Here is a 25,565-nt window from a genome sequence, read left to right as displayed (position 1 = left end):
TGATTTCTGAAGGCACTGAGCACCCAAATTGTAATTTAAAGTCAGTGGAAGATGCAGGCGCTCATGACCTATAAATATCAGGTTCTAGGTGTTTAACATTGGGCCCTCAAATTTTGACGCACCCTAAATTAGAAGCTGCCCTTGAGAATTTAGTCTTATATGACTGGCCTTGGGCCACATGATGACTCAGTGGTATAGTTGAGAATAGAATCTGAGAGTCCTGACTCCTAGAATGTTACTAGGACACACTGCTTTTCCACCATTGGGTTGGTTTGTAAAATCGGAGAGGCAGATCATAATGTTCATGAGGACTCCCCTGGTATATCTTATTATTTTGTGGATGTTGATACTAAGTCATTTGCTAACCTCTGGCAAAATGACTAGTTTTACCCCACAGAATCCAGAAATTCCTATCCCACATGGGAAAGATGACAGAATGGAATGTAAGTTGAACTGCAGATTCGTAGCCATCCATGAAGGAGGATAATAATACTCTCTTACCTTCAACGCAGTTTACAAATAGGAACACTTCCAATGTGTGTATGAGGTAGTTAAATAAGGATTATTTTCCCGAGATGGGGAAAGCTAGGGACTGCAGAAAGAGACTTTATTTACACTATTTATTCATATTTTAAAAGTGTTTATGCATAACATGGAACTCTCCTTACAAAAAGTTCAGATATGCACAAAGATAAAACTCCGGTATACAAAGACGTACCCCATCCTGCCAATCCACCCCACAAAATCACTTTAGAAACAAATTTCCATCTCCTCATTTGTCCATCACATCCCTTGGTCTGACCCCTTCCCAAGCCAGCCCAAAATACATGGCCACTACAAAGCTTTCTTAAGATCCAGGCAAATGGGCTCTGACACACTAAGGTAAGGAAGGGAGCAAGTTTCATAATCAAGAATTTCTTAAGGACAGTGCTCTGCAACAAGCCTTCACTCTCTCAAACCAAGGCACCGTTAGCTTGAGTAACTCTGCTGTGTGCTATGACAATATCCTCCGGGGAGAAAGTCGGCAGGTTCTTTTGCAAGATTTTGACTTTTACTTTTATCGAGATCCAGCAGAAACTGAATCTGATTTTGCTAGTGGGAGATTTTTGGAGATTTGCTTGCCCTCGGGCGGGGCAGGACTTTGACTGGCTATGGAGCTGATTGAATTACACCAAAGCTTGTCTGGAGAAGAAAGGAATCCCTGTGTTTATGGGGTGACCTTCTCTATGAGAAATGACAGACCTCCAGAGCCCCTGTTTTTTTTTAATGAGATTTCAGGAGCAATAGTTTCACAATCGAGGTTTCTCTTCTTCCTTTCCATGGTAACAGGCTGTTTTCTCCAGGTTCCATTAGAGATTTAGGGCAAATGGAAAGATGGACTGATTGACTCCTGCAGAAAGATGTTTCATTGTATTATTGCAGAAGCCAACAAAGCTGAAAAGGTGTATTGGTGGTTACTGTTTTTATCTGATATTGAATGCAGTACATAGCCCGAGATGAAAATATTAATGTTACATGCTGCTTTGTAACTGTGCCTAGATAAGAGGATACAGAGGGCTTTTTTACTCAAAATACTGTGAACTGTGATTGCTATACAAGGTTTTAACCATTAGTATCCTCCTCAACTGCTAGAAGAGGGCCTCATCCTCCCTGATTGAACTAACCTCGTTATCCCTAGCCTGATTCTTGCTTGCATATTTATACCTGCCTCTGGAAATTTCCACTACATGCATCCGACGAAATGGGTATTCACCCATGAAAGCTTATGCTCCAATACGTCTGTTAGTCTATAAGGTGCCACAGGACTCTTTGCCGCTTTTACAGATCCAGACTAACACGGCTACCCCTCTGACACTATCCATAAACTGTGACTTTTGATAGAGTAGGGGAGACACCTAGTGGGGAAAAGGAGACATCTCCACATCTTAAGACAAGCCCAGTGGTTTACTGGTTTTAAACAGGAAGGAATAAATATTATGTATCTAAACCTGCCTGAAAAGCAACTTTGTGTTATCTATAATATAGGGATTCCCCTTACTTTTCCAGAGCATGATGTTCCAGTGAGCAAAGCACTGCAGGGAATTAAGGACAGGTATTTCCTTGGAAGGGTCAGATGGGAAGAAAAGAGGCACTAGCAATTCTTACCCGTAACACTTTCCGAATCATTCTATTGCTAGAACATCCGGCTGTACGTATTTAAACTGCTTCTCCGTGTTCTTAAAAAAGTGGTCGCATTTTGAGTTCTAAAATCTAATGGGTTAGATCTTCACTTGTGACTGAGAATCATACAGAAAAGTTCAGCAGTGGAGGTGCAAGGCGCCCTTTGTACTCTTTCGGCCCTACCCTGGCTGAATATTGTGCTAGTCCTCCAGCATCATTTAGAGCAATTTAAAGGTTTCTTTAAATTACATGGACTGCCAATGTCTTATACTTCTGTGTCCCCCAAAGCATTGGTTCTCAACCAGGGGTACATGTACCTCTGGGGGTAAACAGAGGTCTTGCAGGGGGTACATCAACTCATCTAGGTATTTGCCTAATTTTACAACAGATACATAAAAAGCACTAGCGAATTCAGTACAAATTAAAATTTTATACAGACAAAATGAGAAAGTCAGCAATTTTTCAGTAACAGTGTGGCTGTGACACTTTTATATTTCTATGTCTGATTTTTGTAAGCAAGTAGTTTTTAAGTGAGGTGAAACTTCGGGTACACAAGACAAATCACACCCCTGAAAGTGGTACAGTAGTCTGGCTCCCGGGCGGTAAGGCCTAGCACTAGCAACACCCTGACTCCCAGGGCAATGGGGCCTAGTAGCCAAAGTCAATAACAATACCTGGACGTCCAGGGCAGTGATGCCTAATGGCCAGATCCAATACCAACACCCTGCCTCACAGGGTAGTAAGGCCTAGCTGCCAGAGTCAATAGTAACACCCTGCCACACAGGGCAGTCTGGCCTAGTGGCCAGAATTAATAGGTTCGCTCTTGTCTGCAGGGCAGTTAGGCTTAGGGACTGGAGTCAATCGGGTTGGGCCGCCACCCAGAGGGGGGCAGCCATTGTAGGGAGACTTGGCCCCTCCTTGTTCCACCAGTTCTCAGCTCAGGACCCTGATAGTGGCGACCTCCGAGTGGCATCCTCAGGTTCCTGGGTACCTGCTTGAATCTCAGTGTCTCCAGCTCCTGAGCTGGAGCCTGCACCATGCATCCTTCCTCTCCAGCGACTAGCCCCAACTGAGCTGGCTGCTCCCACTTATACTGGTGCTACATCTCGAGCATGCCCAGAAGGGACATGGGGGCATGGTGTCCTCAGCCCACAGTGAGGAGTTAACCCTTCCCCATCCTGAGTGCACCCCATCACAGGCAGCCTCATCCAATTGCTCTAAGGTTTGTTGATATCTGATCTATGTATCGAGTCTTTGGCCTTCCCTCTGGTTGTCTTCCATCCATAGTAATTGCAAGAGCCATCCTACCAGTATAGCTCTCCAGTCTCCAATAGCTAGGTCTATACCCATGTAGCCTAGCCTAGCCTCTCTCAACTTGTCTTCAACTGAAGCAACCCAAATTAGGCCCCTTACAACCTCATGTTGTTTCCCATCATGGCGTGTCCAACCATTTGACTATCTCAACAACTTCATTGCCACTGATTTCCTTTCTTGTGGCGGATCAAGTTTCTGTTCTATACAGTAAGATGGGTCAAATTACAGCTTTATACATACATTCTACCTTTTACCTTTACTGGCATCTTTTTGTCACGGAGAACTGGGGGCAGCTTGCATCATTTGCACCAAACAGCTTTAGTATGATGCCAGGAGGGCAGCATCATCAGGAACCATTGATCCTAGGTATTTAAATTCTTTCACTCTTTTAAGTTCTCTGCCTGTGATATCCTTTAGGGTGAGTCCTCCTCCCTCAGTTATCATAGCCTCAGACTTACCAATGTTCACTCTAAGTCCAGCCCACTCAAAACTGTGTTACCATTGTTCAAAACTGGCTTGCAGGGTCTCAAAATCTTCTATGCATATTACTAAGTCATCAGCAAACAGCATGTTCCAAGGCAGCTCCCTTCATATATTTTCACTTATCGCACCCAAAACAACTGCAAATTAAAAGGGGCTGAATTCTGACCCCCTAATCAGGCCAACATGTACTGAAAATTCTGTAGTGTAGCCCCATTTAGTTTTGACTAAAGTAGTCACTCCATCATATATATCCTGGATAAGATGGACATAGCCTTCTGGCACATCTCTCAGTCACAAACTCCATCAAACTTGTTCTCTTGGTACATGATCGTACACTTTCTCCAGGTCCTCAAAGACCATGCCCAGTTGCCATCTCCTTTCTCTGAACTTATCCATGAGCATTCATAATGCAAACATGTCATCCTTCATGCGTCGTCTTGTCCTGAATCCATACTGACACTTCCAAATTTCAACCGTTCAACACAGATACTTTTCAGTAATCTTCTCCCATACTTTCATAGCATGTGATGTCAGATTCACTGGACAATAATTAGCACAGGGAGTAATGTTTCCTTTATGTTAAAAAATAAAGCTTTTACACCATCCATCTGGCATTTTCCCTTTCTTAAGAATATCATTTCTGGTTGTAAACTCACTTTTCTCGAATCATAGTAAGTTAGGATGTGGGCTTCTGTGATGTCCAGAAACTGCAAAGCAATAGTACAGTATGTAAGTTGTTTTTTCAAATGTGTATCACATTTACCCTTTCTACAATACACTCAACAATGTTAAATACCTTTTACCAATGATTGTGTTCTAGCCTGATTTGGGTTAGAAGCAGTCTATGTATTCCTCCTCCTCTTTTCTCAGCACAAGGCGCACCAAAAAAGAAAGTAAAAATTAGTTTATTCCATAGCTTTTGGGGACAGACCTTTAGCTGTTATGAGTCACTGAAGCTCCATTGACTGCAGTGGTGCCACACTGATTTACACCATCAAAGAATCTGGCCTTATATGTTTTTTTATAAAAATGGTGTAAGTATTGCATAGAATAACAGTGTGTTCATTCCCTTCTCCCAGCGCACACACACAAAGGGAAAATGCCCCAGGGACAACTGCCTGAAACAGCCTGCCAGACTCCTCTGTGCATTGGCAAATTAAAAAACAAACAAACAAAACTTCATCAAGCTTGTAGTTTGAATGGAATCTTGAAAGGCAAATTAGTTCTTAGAACAGGAAAACAACTTCTTCATTGGTTTAAAAATAATCTGTCTGAAGGAAGACTAACTTCTTTGTTTTAAAAAAAGATTTGGTTTACATTTCATTTTATTACATTTTGTATAGTTCAGATTATAAAATGTATATCCAGACAGAAGCATTAGTGTATCGCAGACACAGCAATCTGGAAATGTAGAAGACCATCTGGATAAGATCAAGGAAAGCTGACTTCCAGACCGAATTTAAGCAAGCGCTTAAAATCTTTTCCATTCTCTCTCATTCCATTTTAAGAAAATGCTAATATAGCCATCACCAGGCTAAAAAGATAGAGGCGTACATTCTAGATATCTAATCCTACCCATTGTGACGGGTTATCCGAGCCACAGATTGCAGATTATTCTTTTCTGTCCATTTGGGCCAGTGGACATGCTTGATAGTACAAATACTGTCCACAGAAATTTAATTTAAATACCAGTTCATATATCATCCTGCAATGACACTGTATGGTGGAAGTTTATTTAGGTGCAGTGTGGCAGGGGACTCTCAAAGTCCAAACTGTTGCTGTAGTTTATTAGATGCTGTTTTTTAATGTTTTCCTGAATCCTTTCCATATATTCTTGAATCTGTTACTTTTTCACTAAGAACTCAGATTGTGCAACCCTTTCTCACAGCAGTGAGAATTTCTGTGAGTAGTCCTCCTGCAGTCAGAATACTTGCGTGAGTGGATGTTCACTGGCATAAATGTAGAAGAATCAGGCCTTATATGTGCTTAACAAAGCTGCAGGCAATAAACATCTCATTTTCTGAGAATAATTAGTTTGTTTGCTTAGGACATGGAATTAGGGCCAAAGGCCACAAAGTTTAGATCAAAAGTTTTGGTGTTTTAGTTGAGACCTTTCTCTATAAAGATGTCCAAGTGCATTGTAAAGAAAGAGGTATGTCTAGTTCTCTACTTTACCTACCTATATTTCCCAGAATTAATTGCTCTGAAAGGGGAAATGTTACTCTAAGTGCTGGCATTGTCTGATGCAGTGATGTCACCTGTGGATGTTTCACTCCTGGAGCCATTATTTGCCCTGTGCTTCACAGCAAAATTGCTCAGGCTACATTCCTGACTTACTCCACCTGGTCCTGCAGTTACCTCTTATTTTTGGGTGTACCTTCTTTAGGCAGAGCAGGTTTTGTCTGTCCCTCAGATTGGGATTAGAAGTCCTGAAGAAAACATAGTTTATGGTTAGACAGAAAAAACTTTATTGAAAAAAACCCTCGTTTTCAAAACCTTTGGCTTTCAAAAATATTTACAAGTAAAATTGTGAGGACCAAATCATGAGAGGAGATGTGCACCCGCAACTCCTACTGAAAGGAATTGAGGGAACATTGTCCCAAATGACTTCAAATTCTGTATGTGAACGCATTTTATGCCTCTTGTTTGTCTCCCAGTAGCTCTTTCTTTGTAAAGTGTAGTAGCTTATAATTCCTTTTTAACTTGACTCAGTTAAAACTGAACACATTTAATTTAATCACACTAAAATCTCCATTAACCTAATCACATTAAAATATCCATCCTTAATGCTGACCTCAGCTATAGTTAGTTATTCCCTACAGACATATGTGCAATGCTGAAGTCTATCATGTGTCATTTGTTTGTGGAAAATGATGTGGTTATAGCTAAGAGTTTGCTTTCAGATGTACCTTTTCAGGAATTGCAGGTGCGGAGTGGCCGGTATTATGTTGAAAATTAGTGAACCTTAGCAGTTTCCTCAGACTGAAACTCCTGCTGGTGAACTTTGGGAGGCCCCTGAAAGTGGGAATGGGGGCAAAACTCCAAAGGCGGATAGGACGAGGGATGGGGTAAGGAACTATGTATGTAAGTGACAAAGGCAGAGAGGGAAGCTGTGCACCCAGGGAGGTTGTGTCAAAAAATGGAAGCACATATTGGATTCCATAAGGTAGATTGGCTTCTCTTGGTACAGATATAAAATGCAGTGATGAATAAGGGAAATGTCTTTTTTCTGTTCAGTTTTACAGTTTCAAATGCGGCCAGTCTGACAGGTGTCATGGTGATTCAAATGTGTATAAACTTTAGAATTTGTAGAGAGTATGGCTATGCTAATTTAGCTACACGAAACCAAAAGTGATACTTAGGGTCAAAAAATCTGTAGTGATCTTTCATTGTTTTCACTGGGAAAGTTGGTGGCTAGATTATCTAAATAGTATAGAAAATTTAATTGTTATTCTATTTAGATGTAATTCTGGAATTAATAAATTATTAAATATGTCACTGTACATGCAGAGACTAAGTTAAATTGCTGAATTGAGGAAGAGAAGAATTTTAATTGTTAGGGAAAAAAAACCAATGCCACTTATGGAGTTGCTTCTACCAATGTACTTATAGTGTTCATGAAGTATTTAAATATCTTTTTGATGGCTAACTTGTATAGATGGCCTTTGGTTTCAAAGTAAGTCTGTGTTTTCCAAAAACAAGAAAATCAGGAAATATAGTTGGAATGGTAAACAAGCAGCAGTGGGATCAAAGCATGAACAATATTCTGTGTCTCTTCAATTACAGCTAATAGTTTGAGCTACTGCAGGTACAGAGCTGTTTTCATAATTTCCTCCATTTTAAGGTATTTTCTTTATAGAAGTACAGTTACCAAGGATTTTTTATCAATATTAACTTATGTATGCCATAGAATGATCCACAGAATACCTAAAGTTAAAAATGAGACTGTTTCTTAGTATAGGCAAGAAAAAATACTGACGTGTTTCCAAATCACAGCAGAGTATCTTAAGAAAACATTAAACATGAGTGGTACTGATAAAGGTAAGAATGCAAAATTTTCAAATCCGGGTAACCAAAGGTAAGCACCTGACTCCACATTTTAGGCAACTAGAGAAGTGGACTGCTGAACACTTATGGAGCAAATCCTGAGTGTGAGCACTACAGGAAAGCCAAGAGCCTATTCTAGTTTCCAAAGAGTTCAAAGAAGCTTTAAAAACACAGATAAATGCAGACCCGCTTTTTAACATAACACACTATAGCATTGTTTACTTGGATGTGAATATAAAATATGCCACCTCAGATTTAACTTATATTTACCAGTGCATTGAGTAAACTCTTCTGTTTAGTAGCATATCTATACCGTAGAAGTATTGGCTGAAAGGGCTAGGTTTTATCTTATGTTATGCTGTGCTAATATCTTCTGTACAAGGAGTTAATGAAATGCCAACAGTATAAAGTTTGGGCCTGAGCACATTAAGATACGCCTACACGTCTATATGCTAGTTCCCGAGGAACGCTGTGTAATTGGCAGTATTTTTTAGACAAAACAAACATTTTTCTAGAAGATAGTTTAATCTATAAACAGTAACAGTTGTTTAGCCCTTCAGAAGGGCCTGATCCTAATACTTCATTACTGGTAAGTTAATTTCTAGCAATACCTCAAGCTGTCATGTGTGTGAATTGCTGATATAATGCTGAACAAAATGTTTTATTACAACATGATTTTAAATCAAGACAAGATCTCTGATCATTCATTAGACATTCTTGGACTTGTAATGCCAACTCTGAACTGTGTTCTCTTGACTCTTCTGTAAAGCAGATTTGTGGGAAGTAAATAGCACACTATGACATTTCTGATCTAATCTATAATAATGTCAGAAATATAGAAATAATTATTCCAAAATACACAAATTATGTCAAATTGATTAGTCCAGACCAGTTCAAAGTGAAGGCCTAGTTATCTACCAAGAAATTTCAGGAGATCCAGTGACTATGGGTTCTTTTTTTGTTTCCCTTTTGGCGGTGTTAAGAAAAGAAGAACCGAATCAGAGGAACTTGTTGGGGTAGGATCTGAAAGTGGATGGGGAACAATTGCAAGCTGATGGGTTTAGAAAGTTTTGTGGTGAAGTGTTACGCACCAGTTTACACCAGCTGAAGATTTGGCCTTTAATGTCTACCTTCCCACTCACCGTGATATTATTAGGACATGTTCATTGTTCAATAAGAACTTTCAAAATGGTTTATAGAATTAATGTTTTGTGGAAAGGGGGTCCAAAGTTTGAGAACTCCCTCATTAACACAAACCCATCCTTAGGAATAGATTTATCAGTACCCCAAGGAAGGGACTTTAAATGTTAGGTTATTCTGACTGGTATACTTGAGTTATTGCTTTTTCACTGTAACCCACATTTTTCCAGAATGACACTCAATTCCATACTTTTATGAAAATATTGTTTGGCTGCTAGTTCTTTGATTCTCCCCTTTGATAGACTAAAAGTATTACCTCAACAACTCTTATAACCCAGGAAGGCAAGAACTACATGAGCCCTGAACTTACGCTCAGACCTGGAATGGCTTCGTCTAGAGAAGTTCATTTCTGAGAACTACCAACATCTGCCCTTCAGTCTGTTAATGAAATTAATTTTCTGTTGTATTTATCCTACAGGGCTCTATGAAAATTATCCAACCAATGCAGAACCAGAATGCTGTGATGTCAGATGGGGACTATTACCAGATAATCAATCCAAAGGGACTATAAAAACAAGTGACTCATCGATGTGTCACAGGACATCGCTCACAGTTTCATCAGCATCAAGACTGTGTAACAGCAGACTTAAACTGTGTGTTCTTGTATTAATTCTCTTGCATACAGTACTTACAGTCTCAGCAGCACAGAACTCAACAGGACTGGGCTTTGGAGGCATAACAACTTTGGAAGATAATTCAACTAACGAGGAATAAAAGAAAGGATACATGTCAAACGATAGACACACAACAGGCCCATGTGTACTACAGTCAAATATAACAGAGACTGGGTGCTTTTACCCTCAATTCACTTCTTGAAAGGCCTTCTGGGTAAAATTAAAAGGATGGGCAACAATCCAAACAAGGACACATGAACACAAGCTTTTTATTGACTAAAAGGCTATATGGTGACTTAAATTTCTCACACCATTTTATACACTGTGTTTTAATGTTTGGAGTTTCTTTTTTTGTTTTTTTTTTTGCACTTGTTAATACAGGATTTTATTTTTGGGACGGTTTCTCAAAGCTAAACTTAAGTCTTTTCACTGTCGATATATTTCTATTCATTGTGTATGTTCATCTGATAGTTCTGTCTTTTATGTCCTGTCAGTTTCTACTAGAGGAATGACTGCTGTGATTCCATGGCATAACAAAAAAAAAACAAAAACAAATTTAAAAAAAACAACAACAAAAAACACACAAAAAATTACAAAAAAAACACACACACGCCCCCACCACCAACCTAACTGTCCTTTCCGCCCATGGAAACCATTCTCTTCCTTCCCCCTCCCCCATCTCCCTTAAGCAGACAACATCCACTTGCTTCTGTCTGTGTAATCACAATGAATGGGGTACACATTATTCTGGTGTCCCTCTGCCACTGTTGCACAAACCAGCTGACTGAGCAAGCCCACCCGGAGCATGAGAGGGGTTCCTTTTAGCTGAACAAACAAGTGCTCTCCTTACAAGGTGGGATCGGACGGGTAACAAATGTTTAGGTATGGGAATCCATGACAAACTGTTGCTCCACTTCCCGTTCGAAAGAAGAAGTCCAGTCCTTTGCTCGCTGGTCAGTTGAACAGGAGCAGCCTTTCTAGATAGCGTATGGGAGACCAGTTAAGCTCAGCGAGTTGAATAGTTGGGAGGCCTTCCTCCTACTGGAGGTAAAGGATCGGCATTCGTTGTGAATTACGTTTTCAGTTCCACGGCAGTCACATACCCAGCAAAGGTTCAGAGTGTCCGGGAGCGAAGGGATTCAGGAAAAAAAGAAGCCTTTTTGTTCTGACACAGCTCCAGTAGAAGCATTTGAGCACCAACAGTACCAGCCGTGTGTTCAGTCTTGAATCCATTGCTTTTCTAACAAGCTGCGTGTTGCTGAAAGGTATTAGAGTTATTAAGGATGCCACGTGATGTGTTAGCACAGCTGAAGAACATGGGTTTTTTAATAAATAGGTCAACCATTTTCATAAGTATGCGATGAAACAGCAAAAAACACACCAGGCTATCAGTAATCAAGGGAAAGAAGAGTAATCTGATTGCCTTTTCCATTGCTTTTTTTTTTGTGTGTGTGGGAACATTTTACCCGCTGAGTGTATGAGTATTTGCTTTATAAAAAGGCTTTTTAGAGTTTACAATAGAATCAATGGAAGGAAAAGTTAATAAGGGCTGTTTTTAAACATTTTACATTCCTTCCTATTCTCTAACTACACTTGGGAAGTGCACTTTAGAGATGTTTGCTGTGTAGCTGGGAAATGAAGGAAAACTATAGGAAATGTTCTCTTAGCAAATAAAGTTTAGTTACCTACTTTCTAGCTTTGAAATATCCCTTGATAATTTTTTCCATTATAAGAGCATTTAATCACTGCTACTTAAGTATGGAATATTTTTTAATTCACATTTTATGGTTTGTGAAATTCTGCGGGGGAGGGAGGCGAAGGAAACCCTACTGCTTAAGCAGCTTAAAATGCATTTGTTAAGATGTAAAAGCTCAAATATTTTGCAAGAGTATTTATTTTGATAGTGTTTTACTATTACTGGGACTGAGGATCCTAAAATGATCTGTGCAAATACAAAAAAGCACCAAAAAATGCAAAATTCTTCAGCTCATTTGTGTTTCCATAACCTGTTCCGTTCCCCCTACACAATATATTCCATTCAGTAAAACATGGTGCTTTTTTTGCTAGGGGCACATGTGTTAATTGCATTGAACAGATGCAAACTGTGGAAAAAAAGTATAGAAATGAAAATGAAAAAGCCTTAACTAATGGTAGAATGTAGATTACGAAGAGGATGGGAATATTCCTGAAAAGTAGTGGAGCAATAACTGGACAGTGCTGTGGTACTGTATGATAGCTTATGAGTCACATTACTGAGAAGGCACTTACTAGGTGAGCTCTTGTTCAACTGACCTCTTAATTATATTAAGTGTACATGGTCAGTAAACAGTTTGTTATAACCTTTATCTACCTCTGCTGTGCAAAGGCCATTCAACATCTATTTCTGTGATGTTCTTCATATTTTTGTTCACACCATAGATCACTTTCATCTATTTTTACACTGCACCAGTACAGTAGCAAGTCCTCTTCATCCCCATTAAACTGGCGTATAAAGAAGAGTTACCATTTCTACTCACTGAACCCTATTTTTCCTCATGGTGACCTAATGTGACAAATTATCTCTAAGAAATATATTTCCTCCCTCTCTGTCACTCTCTCCCCTTTAGTTTTTCTTTAAAGGTGTTTTCAACTGGTGTCAGTGAGAAAGATGACTCCTCCACTGCTTGGCTACACTCAGTAACATATGTCATACAATATGGGGAGAAAGACAGCTGAGAAAAAACAGTGGCGACATCATCACATGCATAAAACAGCCAAATTAAAGTTGGGTAAAACAGAGCAGGAAGCAATTACAGAGTCTTAATCATTAAGTATAAAATGTAATAAAATACTCCCCTTATCCCCACCCCGAGTTAGTGCCTGCAGTTAAATGGTCTGTGAATTCTCTCTGTCTTTTTTTTTTCTTTTCTATTTCTTTTGTTTAAAAAAAAAAATAATGTTCTTGGGGTGACTACTGCTGTGATATTTGTTACCATTCCAACAAGGTATTTCCACTCCAGCAGTGTGGTCTGAAGCTTCTCTTGGTGACAACTAGGAAATCACAAGTAGACAAAGACTCTTTTATGAAGTTAAGCAACACGTAATCATGTATGATGCAAAATTTCATTTCGTCCACTCCTCCTTCGTAATAGTTTTCCTGGCACAAGCTTAAGCATGCTTGATATTGTGCACATCTTACTTTTTTTGCCAGAATAAATTTGCATCTTGCCACTGCTGTAACTGCCATCTTGTTCCATTTCTCCTTGTAGTGTATGCCTATTACATACATGATAAAGAACTGGCTTAAAAAAGAAAAGATAACACTAAAATAATTCTTCAAGCAAGTGACAAAAAAAAAAGAAGAAAGAAAGAATAGAATAATATTTATTTTGCAGTCATATGGAACAGATTTTCCCCATGTCTTTTATTGTCTTATTTTCTGCAACAGGGAAAATCCACAGTTTGTGCAATATGTTAATACTGCTCAACCAAATGTCATATAACATAACCAGAGCTATATGTTATTTCTTATTGCATTTACATTTGGTAATATGTTATACTGACTTTTTCTTTCATTAAAGAGCCAGCATCCATTTTTTGCAAATATAGCAGGTGAAGGCTGTCCTTCTGCACGCCATAACTTAACGACAAAAACAAATGTAGAATAAAGGACTAGCTCCATAACTGATGAAACAGAGCCATTGGCTGCCAATGAATCTGTGGAACAATAAAGATACACCAAAAATGGGTTTTCAAGAAATTCCATCATGAGTGGTCAAACAGTAGTTTTCATCTAATAAAACAGGGGAACAAAGAGCTGTATACCAAATAGTGGAGATGGCAGGTTTCATTGGGTATCTGGTGTTGGTCTCAACACCTAATCAATATAATTATATTCTGTTATTACAAAGTGGAGGGATAAGGACTTTGTCTTCCTGCTTTCTATGTATCTATATATTGTGAATGGCCTTGCCCTAAGTATTGCATTGAAGCAGAAAGCACATCTGCTTATCATTATAACTGAAGACACCACACACACGTGCATGTACACAGTGAAACCTGTCTTAAGTGACTACCCAAAGCGCAAGCAAAAATAATTTGCCTAGCAGAGGTAGTTAATTAAAGGTCAAACAAAATTATACTAGAAACCTTAGAGAGAAATTGAAATGGTCGGGGACGGTCTCACTGGAGGTGTTCCTCACTGCAGGTTTCACTGTATAACTTAAAAATGCCCAGCCCTTCAGTGAACTCTTTGTAGATGGAACTCTGGCTCTTCTTGGAGCCCCATTGACTTCACTGGAACTCCATGAGGGCACAGGGTCTATCCACTGAGAGCTCATTGCAGAGTCTGGGTCTAAATTTCTGATCATGTAGTCTTTACTCCAGCAATGTGTCTAAGTAAAGACTGCAGGATTGGTCCCTAATGGGCTAACACTTAATTATATATCGATAAATGGTATACTGTGAATGGTTCCATTTTCTTTATTAGTTTGGTAGCAAGCTCATGTCAAAACTAAATCCACTGCATGGAGCACAGACTAACAGAAATTTCTCTGTTACTGAGGGGAAATTAAACAGCAGTTCTGAGGTAGCAAGAGATTTTGGAAGTTTGGAAAGTGAATGTGAGTGGGATGTATCAGTTGGATATTTGGTAATGGTGATATGGTGGTTAATATTAGTAGCCTTGGGATAAAGCCTAAATAAATACAATTTGTGGTTTTTACTTGCAAGAATTTTCAAAAAACAACAGCAAAACCCTGAGCAAAGGCTTGAATAAGACACTTCTGAATTTTCCAGCATTGTTGTTAATTATTAAGACTGGTCTGTATATGTGAAAAAACCTATAGTGTATGATGGTATAAAAAGCAAATATAGAGCAGGGACAACCTGGGGAAACCCATCTGGCAAGCAAACTAGGTTTCTTTAAAAATATACAGTACATCAATAGTCAGATAGATGCATATATAGATATGGATCTATATATGAATATAAATATCTATATATAGATATAAATATAAGGTTTCCAAGAGTGTCCAGCATACAGGCATACTGTATGTTAAAAAAAAGCCAGTGGGTAAGAAGGTAACATATAGGGTGAAATTCTTCTCTCTGATTCATAGTCACACTATGGAATGTGTATTGCAAAGGAGAATTTTGGGGACATATAACTATTTTATAATGTGAAAATAAAATGTGAGTTTGCAGGGTTTTCTTAATGAACACTTTGATGCTCATTCCATGCTCCTCTCTCATCTTAGCTTCTTTCAAATTTTTTCGAGTCTTTCACTTTAAACCTTGACTTTTGCTGAACATTGGCCTAATATTCCGTTCAGTTTATGAGAATGTCAGCAGCCCAGAGAGTGTTAATGAAGAACCAGAAGTGAGAGGATTCAAATTGCTGTTTTGTGCATCAGTCTGAGTTCCCAGTCTCTCTCACTCTCCCAAAACTAACCCCCTCTCTATGACTCACACAGGGTGAACTTTCTCCTTGTGCAGAGGACCAGTACTAGGCCTCTGCACATCTTAAGTCTCGTTTAAGGCCCCACTTAAGATATCATTGGGATTCTCATGCTTAAAGTTAGACATATTTTAAGTATTTTGCTGATTTGGGACCTAAGACCTCACTATAGGTCTTAAATGGGATTTAGGTGGCATGTAGGCCTTGTACAGGTCCTCAGCATGTGGGTGGGAATGTCACTAACAGTTCCTATCTTAAGAGTCTTCTGCTTTCCTCAAACATCAAACTCTTCCAACAGGGAGTTCGCCGCATGTAATATGGTCACATGTTCCATAATTAGATAGCATTATCTCAATATTACAGTATTCTCTATATATTATATTGGGAATACTGCAAATAGGGCTCAGTCCTGTGTGGTGCTGACAACTTTTAACTATCATTACTTAATTGAGTGTTGAGAGTACATAGCACCCTACAGGGGCAGGCCCATACTGAAATAATGATACTTTGGAGAAGGTGGTTAAAAATAATTAAACTAGACTGTTTTTTTCCTTTCTCCTGGCTTCTTTTCTTTTTCTGTCTCTGACAGAGTCAGCTGCCTGGTCTGGAACATGCTTTAGCCTTAATAGCCCTCTGAAAAATAAAAAGTAATTTTAAGATGTAATGTTCTTCTACTTTATATTTCAGCAGCCATCATGGCTGCTGTGCTTGCAAAAAAGATTTTGAACTTTTTGAACTTTGAAAATTTTATGATTTTGTCTTTTCATTTTTTCCTCTCCCTCTGTAATCCAAGTCCCATTGAAGTCAATGGGACTCTTGCGTTTGACTTCAATAGGGCCAGGATTAATGGCATGGTCCAAAGCCCACTGAATTCAATGTAAATTTTCCCATTGATTTCAAGGACCTCTGGATCAGGCCCAAACACCTTCTGAGCACTTGCATGATAAGAAGATAAGTAAGCAGGTGCACAACAGAAAGAATACAATATTTCAAAGGTTTGTCCAAGTGGTGGGTCTAATAATTAGCTGCAGCTCTATGCAAAGGTTACATTGAGCCAAAGCTTTGAGCTTGATTTGATACACCTTTTTTTTCTGAAACCTAACAAGCTTCATTCAGGGTTTGAATATGCAAAAACTTACACAGGATTATAAGTACAAAAGAAAAAATATTGAAAAGATTCTAAAATATTTTCACTGGTACAAGTGAAAATAAAAATTTAGGATTTTTTTTTAGTTGCAATTTTTTTAACCTGTTAAAGACACCCCTTATGTAGTTTTGCAAAGCTGCTTTTTTGTTTTTAGGGATTTTTTTTAACCCAGCTTTTTAGTCTTTTCAAGAGTCATATTGAACTATGCAGCTACAAATTACATGCTGATGTTAAAGGATTTGCAATTAAAATTATTCTACTCTTCTGTTATTCCCAAGTTGTGTGAAACTGAAAGCTCATGTTAAAAGCAGTGTGTTTATTCTTGTTTCCTTTTTTTCTTTTCTTTCTTTTTCTTTTTTTGTCAAAGTTAAGGACTGGGTTTTGTTTGAAATGGGCTAACATGGCAACAGTGGTTTTAACTATATGGAATGTCTTATGATTCTTAGCATTGAAAAGAGGGCTACATGTTCCAGTCAGAAAAAAAAAATATTTAAAAGAAGTAAATTGTAATAATATATTAAATATTGTATTATTATAGCAAGTTTAGTTAAGCAACTAATACTATCTTTAATTTTTTACAGAGAACTTTGATGAAATAATTTATTACAATGACTCACAAAAAATCATGTTTTCAAAATGACAGGGGAAATTGTTGAAGATTGTGAAAAAATACTAAAGCGATGCTCTATCAAGAATAAATGTAAAGATGCAAACAGTGAGTCTGACTTTTTGGAGGCTAGGGATTCGGGAATGTCATTAACTCCTTTTTAAACAGATGGCGATAATTATTTTTAAAAATATTCATAAAAAAGAAAACCTAAACAACTCCCCTCTTTTCTCCCATAAATAAATATGAAATCTCTTACCTTTTCTACCTGGACTGCAGATCAACAACTACCTACTTAGTAAAATGCTTACAATATAAGTATGAGGACTAAGGTTATTTCCTCCTGTTTTTCTAGCTTCCCGGATTACATTGTGCAGACATAGCAGGAGCTCTGTTGTGGCTGACCACTTGAAAATGTTTAGAAAAGAAAGAAAACTAGAACAAATGCAGAAAAAAAAATCTTATATTTTTAGGTTATGTATCTGTAAAATTTAAGTTGTATGAAATCTCCAACAACAAAAATACAGTGATTTTTCTACATACTGGTCATTCAATATTTCATAACAAAGAGTGAATTTATAAGTGGCATTTGATTCTTTGTCTGTCTGGTGGTCTCCTGGTTTTCTTAATCTTCGTATTACTCAAAAGGGGTTGACAAGAAAATAGCTACTCCCAGAGGTAGGTACATAAATGCTTATAACTTAGAACATGTTGATAAATTGGAGAGGGTTCAGAATAGAGCCACAAGAATGATTAACGGATTGGAAAACATGCCTTATAGTGATAGACTCAAGGAGCTCAATCTATTTATTTTAACAAAGAGAAGGTTAAGTGGCTCAGGTTACGGGGATTACAGTTTGTAAATACCTACATGGGGAACAAATATTTAATAATGGGTACTTCAATCTAGCAGAGAAAGGTATAACATGATCCAATGACTGGAAGTTGAAGCTAGACAAATTCAGACTGGAAATAAAGTGTAAATTTTTAACGATAAGAGTAATTAACCACTGGAACAATTTACCAAGATCATGATAGATTCTCCATCACTTACAACTTTTAAATCAAGAGAGGATGTTCTTCTAAAAGATACACTCTAGGAATTATTTAGGGGATGATCCATGACCTGTGTTATAAAGGAGGTCAGATGAGATGATAACAATGGTCCCTTCTGGCCTTGGAATCTGTGAACATATTAGGAACTCTATGCAGGGTAATATTAAAATCCTGATCCTGCGTCCACTGAAGTCAATGACAAACTCCAAGTGAGAGCAGCCAAAGGTCCAAAATGAGTTTTATAAAAGGCAAATCTGTCATGTTGCAATTGTAGGTCAGCATCATATGTTCCTGCAGACAACAGATGAAAGTCTACAGTCTTTTATAATAATGAGATATATGGAGAAATATGTGTTCTGCAAGGTAACCTGGAACCTGGTAGCCTTGATGGTTTGATTATGTTGAAGAGCGGGCAGGAAAATGAAGTTTAACTGCTACTGCTAGGACAGCAAGACCATATGGAGAAAAATCTGGGGTGAAGAAAGAAGAAAATCCTCATGTTTAATCCACGGTTCATTGTTATCTATACTTTTGTCTGTGTTATCTCTGATCATTAAGAGTATAGTTATCTTGAACCCACATTTCATTTGCAGTGCCCATCCATAGTTTCAAAATCATTAAGCTTCCTCATCTTAAACATATAAATGCAAGTTATAATCACATTATTTAAAAATGAAACACAACATGAGTGGTTTATTTCAACAACAGTTTTATTACCCGTCTCATTTTGTAGTTTAGTATAGTATGAATCTATTTTTTGCATGCCATGTATAGGTAAGGCAAGGAATCTCACTGATACTCATAAATCAGGAGTAATTTCATTGAAGTCAGTGGATTTACACAAATGTAAAGTGATGTAAGATCATGATCAGGCCCCTGTTTTTAAACTGTAGGGGGGAAATCCTGGCAGCACTGAAGCCAAAGGCAAAATTCTCATTGATCTCTATGGAGCCAGGATTCACCTTACCTATTCAAACTGCAATAGATATTGTAGTGAATGCCAATTATATAGTTCATGTTCTTATATAGAAAAGCAATCAGAACACGGAATAAAATGTTTTTGTGATTGGATTTTTATTCATGTGTGGTAAACAATATGCATAAGGCAAAATAAAACTCATTAAGCACCTCATTTAGCAAGGCACTTAAGCATGTGCTTAACTTTATGCATGTTCCTAAAGGTCTGATCCAAAGCCCATATAAGCCAGTAGGAGGCTTTCCATTAATTTCAGTGAACTTTGGATCAAGCCCACTATGAAAAAAAATTCCCTTTACATAATAGAAAAACACGACCTTTCTGTTTTTCTACATAAGCATATTTCACATCTTTCTTAATTTAACGTTCAGTGGTTCCTCATTTCTCACTAATATATTATATGCTGAAAGTGATGGACTACATTCAACATAAGTAACATAAACACTTATCATCGCATATGCAGACCTGGTGTGTTTGTCACCTTCTATGAAAGAAACAAACATTCTTTAAAATATGTATCCATGTCAGCATAGCTCAGGGATCTGCAACCTTTGGCACGTGGCCTGTCAGGGAAAGCCGCTGACAGGCCGGGACAGTTTGTTTACCTGCAGCGTACGCAGGTTTGGTCGATCGCAGCTCCCACTGGCCGTGGGTCGCCGTCTCAGGCCAATGGGGGCTATGGGAAGCGGCGGCCGGCACATCCCTCAGCCCGCACCGCTTCTCGCAGCCCCCATTGGCCTGGGACGGCGAACCGCGGGAACTGCGATCTGCTGAACCTGTGGATGTTGCAGGTAAACAAACCATCCTGTCCCGTCAGCAGCTTTCCCTGCTGGGCTGTGTGCCAAAGGTTGTCAATTTGATTTAATTGGGGATTGGTCCTGCTTTGAGCAGGGGGTTGGACTAGATGACCTCCTGAGGTCCCTTCCAACCCTGATATTCTATGAGTCTATGATTCTATGAATCCCTGGCTGGTCCTCCTCATTCTCTTAGTGTTTTTAATTTAATACTTCCTGAGCACTTACTCTCTGAAATACATCAAATATTTAAACATGAAGCAGTTATTTTTCTTTGAAATACATCAGACTAACAGTAACAACTTGTATATGAAGCATCCAGTTAATAGCACAAGAAGAGGCAACAAGTGGTTGAGTATAGATGCGGAAAATACTTTTCATGTTTGATTATCGCCTATAAAAAAAGTCTGATATGTCCTTCAGCGTGCTCTATTTGACACCAAAATAGTCTAGAGATGAAAGATTTTTATTTGTTTGTTTGTTTGATTGTGTTCCTGCACTGTTGTAATTAGCTGCAATTCAGGTATGTGCAAACATTCTATCTATATGGACAGCTCCGCTCAATGAAAACATATGTTCAATTTGCAGCAGTGGGCAAAGTAGCAATCAAGATATTAGATTTTGTTAAGGAAAGGACAAGGGAAATGTGGGGGCAGGGACCATCCTTTTGTTCTGTTTGTACAGTGACTGGCACACTGGGGTCATGGTCTATGACTAGAGCTCTCCTGCCAGCATATAACCATCCCCAACAAGAGGCAATAGCTATGTCAGCAGGAGATGCTCTCCCCCATCATAGCATTGTCCACACCAATGTTTTTGTCAGTGAAACTTCTGTTGGTCAGGAGTTTGTTTTTTCACACCCCTGACCGACAAAAGTGCTAGTGTAGACATAGCCTAACAGGATGAATCCATCAATTTTGAAATGACCAGATGCAACCCATGAAGGGGAAAAGGGGATCTGAATTAAAGAGGGGTCTGAGCTGCAACATTTGATCTAAATTTTGAAGACCCATAGCTCAGAGTAGATGGTGTATTCAGAGCTAGGGTTGTTCAGAATGCCAAGTCGCGTGATTTTAGCTCAGTAAAATCTTGATCTTAATATGGCTTGGCATTACGAAGCTGGAGCTGAACTTGACAGCTGGCCCTTATTGCTACATCTACACTGCAATGAAAGACCTGCAGCATGGCCACAGCTGGCCTGGGTCAGTTGACTGGGGCTCAGGCTGGGGAGCTAAACAAATTGCTGTGTAGATGTCCAGCCCAAGCCCAAGTGTTGACATAGCATTTTTTAGCCCTGCAGCCCGAGCCCCGTGAGCCCAAGTCAGCTGACCCAGGCCTGTCATGGATGTTTAACTGCTTTGTAGATATACTTTATGTCAGTTATGGGCTAAGTCAAAACCCTAGATCTGAACACACCATCTCCTCTTATCTTTGGGAGTTCAAAATTCAGATCCAAATGTTGCATCTCAGGCCCATCATGAATTCAAATCCCTTTTTCCCTCTTGTAGGTTGCGTCTGGTCATTTTAAAATGTAATAAATCAAAATGAACTGTAGAACAGCCACAGCCGTAGCAGAGAGGGTGTTGATAGGCTATTGGCACCAAATTTGGGCGCCTGGAATCTTCAGACAGCTGCTCCGATGCCCTGGACTTGGCTTATGGCTGCGAGAGCAAGTCTTCTCATTTTTCTATTTCATGAGAGCTGGGGGTCATGCAATGTATCCTTCTGGGCTGAAAAATTGTTTTACCAGTATCACTGCCATCTTGTCTGTTAAGCCTCAGCCAGCTCGCTCTCAACTTAACCACTGTCTCAATCAGATACTTAGAAATCAAGGATACTATATTATGGGTCAGATATAAAAAATGGTACTTTGCACCATACAGCATCGTTCATCTCGGGATATCCTAGTCCTTTACAAATATTAATTAATTAAGCCTCCCAACATCACAGGGAAGTGTGAAATTATTGTTTATCCCTACTTTACAGAAAGGAAAACAGGCACAGAGATGTGACTTCCCCATGGACACAAAGCTGGGAGCCAGAAATATGACCCAGGAGGCCTGATTCCTTGTCCAGTCCTTTAAGAGACAACACACTATTTATAACTTACCATAATAGCTATGGGACACTGAGGGCTTTGCTAGATGGCAAGTTAGTGTGCAGCAAGTTGTAGCATAAATCTACAGTGCACTAACCTGCCATGCACTAACTGGTCATGTCGGCACCCCACCACACGCAAATAATTCCCTCGTGCATGCTGACCAAACAGGAGTAGCTCAAAGTGCATAGGGAACTTTTAGTGCACCGTAGCAGGAGCCATGCCTCTCGGCTAGTATAGGGCATGTTAGTGCACTATCAGTTTGCACCCCGGCTTGCTGCACACTAATGTCCCATCATGACAAGCTCTGAGTGGTTCTTGCTTAGGACCTAGTGAACATTGTTCAATATTTTCTAATACATTTAGAGTTGGTATGCAATTATTAAATATTGAGTTTTATTCTCCTTTTATTTCATGCCACCAGCTCCTAATGAGGTTCACAGAAGTTAGATATTTGCAATGAGGGGAAAACAGCCTGCTTAAGTAGAACTCATTTTTGCACGTACATTATGATGTTTTGAGCTAATAATGCATTAGTGCAATCTGCCTGGTCTTACACCATCTCTGGAATCTTACTCCTCACACCCAAAGCCTTTTTGAAACATAGGGAGCTGTACCTTAAAGTATATAGTATATAGTGCTTCCCCAGTGCTATTGAAGAGGTCTTCATTTAGGCTCATTGACTGTCAAATACTCATTTACCACTGAAAAAAGGACCAAAATAAGGCATTTTAGCTAATTTAAGTATATATTTTATTCATTCAGTAAAAATTAGGCGGAGGGGAGGGAGTTCTATAAGTACATTCTATTTTTTTTTTCATTTTAAGTTACAGTCCTTTATATATTTTTATTCAATAAAGATCATGCCAGTGTGCTGCTCACTCCTTGACTCTGTTCTTTCACTAGGTCAAATTCAAGGCTACAGTCCTCATGTTCTAAGCTTTCCATTGGGTCTGGTCTCTGTTATCTGAGAGGCCACCACATCCTGCATGACCCTAACCTCTCATGACAACTGTATTCCACTGGTTCCACTTTCATTCTTGAGGTTGTGTGTGGGAGAGACAGAGCTTTCTTCATGACTGGCCCACAAGTGTGGAACCCTCTTGGAAGAGATCAAAGATGCAACAAGCCTCATCAACTTCAGGGCAAACTGTAATGCACTCATAGTTGAGCCTTTCCGCAGTAATCCCTGCTCCCATTAGAATCCCATTTCTTTGTTAAAATAGCCACAGAACTCACTCTTGAAAGGGGAAAGGTTTTTACTTTAATAAGCATGTGGTGATTGCAGTCACAAGCAGAGCACAAAGTCTCATTGAGAGTTAATGTCCTCGTGTGTTAGGTGCTGTACAAACACATAAAAGACCACTCTTCTTTAAAGATCTAATGAAAATTTTCTGATGAAACTGTTTTTCAATGGGAAATTGGGTTTTCAACGAAATGGTTTTTTTTCACAAATAGTTTCTGTTTTCCATGGAAATTTTTGATATTTTGTTGAAAAAACGAACACCCAATAACTGAAATATTTTGCTCAAAATCCTAAATATTTTGGTTTGGAAATGCTGCCACAGTGCCTCACTGGAAGTGTAGTTTGTTTTCCTCAAGTCCCCATTCCCCTCTATGGGCTCAGCTCCCTGCCCAGACTACATCTCACCACGGCCAGTGACTCCAAGATGCAATGCTTCCTCTCTCCATCAGGGGAGATGGTGGTGAATGATGGGAGATGTAACCCAACCAATGAGCTCAACTTATAGAGGAGAATGTGAACATGAAGCAGCCCAATTACAACTCCCATGATGAAGCATTTATTAATTAAAATATTTTAATTTTCAGCCAAAAATATTCCGTATTCAAATTTTCACCAAAAAAAATCAAAATTTTCTATGGAATAAAACCACATTTTCTGACCAGCTCTAGCTTAAAATGTAAAATAGCACAGTGATTTCACATTCAGGAATTTAATCTTCTGATAGCTCATGCTCCATCATCCCTATCATTTGAAACAATTAGGCATTTGCTGGTGGCTTAATAATGAAATTTCATTTCACTTTCAATTACAGTAAGTCTAACAGGCAGATGGTATTGAATTTATTGTATGTGGGAAAGGGATTTATTTCCCCCCTATAGTTTGACTTCCTGATGAATTCTTGCTCATTGAGTCTCTGTTTTTTATATCACTAATAGAAGTTTCCCTAGTATCTAAGAGTACATACTGGATTAACAGCAGGAAATAAAATTTGAAACTGTTTTTTCTGTATATTACCTGCATTTACCAGTAATCTTCACTTCATACGCCACAAACTGAAGAAATTTGAATTGTAAAATTATATCCAATCTGTCCCCTGAGACAAACCATTATCAAAATGAAGGGGCTCTTTCACTTCATAAATAAGTTTCTTTTAACTCTCTCAATAGTTTCATCCATAGGTACCGGCATTAACAAATAAGAAAATTAAACCCTAGCATGTAAAAACATAATCAAGAGAAGAATGCATATAAAAATAAACAACACAAGACAATGAAAAGATAAATTGATGATGTCTAAATGTAGCAAAATAATTTTAGAAACAAAACATTCTTATCAAAATACAATAACTGAAATGCAAATTATTGCTCATTACTTTCATTGTTACAGTATTTCCCACATGAAAATGATGATTATAGGACATCTAGTGGCACAATGCATATACTACCTTGTTCTGTGTAAATTGTTAGGTGATAGTTACATATGAAACATACTACAGACTTCATATGTTACTACTGACTAGAGTTGGACAGGGATTGAAATACCTGATCCATTTGGAACCTGGGGAACTACAGATCGGTCAACCTCACTTCAGTCCCCACAAAAATCATGGAGCAGGTCCTCAAAGAATCCATTTTGAAGCACTTGGAGGAGAGGAAGGTGATCAGGAACACTCAACATGGATTCACCAAGGGCAAGTCATGCCTGATCAATCTGATTCCTTCTATGATGAGATAACTGGCTTTGTGGATATGGGGAAAGCGGTCAACGTGATATACCTCGCCTTTAGAAAAGATTTTGATACAGTCTCCCACAGTATTCTTGCCAGCAAGTTAAATAAGTATGGATTGGATGAATGGATTATAAAGTGGCTAGAAAGCTGGCGAGATCATCGGGCTCAATGGGTAGTGATCAACGGCTTAATGTCTAGTTGGCAGCCGGTATCAAGCAGACTGCCTCAGGGGTTGGTTCTTGGACCGGTTTTGTTCAACATCTTCATTAATGATCTGGATGATGGGATGGATTGCACCCTTATCAAGTTCACAGATGATACTAAGCTGTGGGGAGAGGTAGATACGCTGGAGGGTAGGGATAGGGTCCAGAGGGACCTAGACAAATGGAGGATTGGGCCAAAGGAATCTGATGAGGTTCAACAAGTACAAGTGCAGAGTCCTGCACTTAGGACAGAAGATCCCAGGCACTGCTACAGGCTGTGAATTGACTGGCTAAGCAGCAGTTCTGGACCTGGGGATTACAGTGGACGAGAAGCTGGATATGAGTCAACAATGTGCCTTTGTTGCCAAGAAGGCTAATGGCATACTGGGCTGCATTAGTAGGAGCATTGCCAGCAGATCGAGGGAAGTGATTATTCCCCCTATTCGGCACTGGT

General features: G+C 38.9%; 1 protein-coding gene across 1 annotated transcript in view; it reads left to right on the top strand.

Moving 5' to 3' along the window:
• NALF1 (NALCN channel auxiliary factor 1) overlaps positions 1 to 16,460 on the top strand; it is a 761,784-nt gene extending 745,324 nt beyond the window's left edge. Inside the window, exon 3 of the mRNA XM_074963418.1 lies at positions 9,623 to 16,460. Within this exon, the coding sequence (XP_074819519.1) occupies positions 9,623 to 9,918 (296 nt within the window). The 3' untranslated portion in view covers positions 9,919 to 16,460. The remainder of the gene's footprint in view (positions 1 to 9,622) is intronic.
• The last annotated feature ends 9,105 nt before the right edge of the window (positions 16,461 to 25,565 follow it).

The sequence above is a fragment of the Natator depressus genome, chromosome 1, assembly GCF_965152275.1.
Source record: "Natator depressus isolate rNatDep1 chromosome 1, rNatDep2.hap1, whole genome shotgun sequence".
NCBI lineage: Eukaryota > Metazoa > Chordata > Testudines > Cheloniidae > Natator > Natator depressus.
Note: the sequence above shows the minus strand (reverse complement) of the source record. Positions and strands in the feature narration are given on the sequence as shown.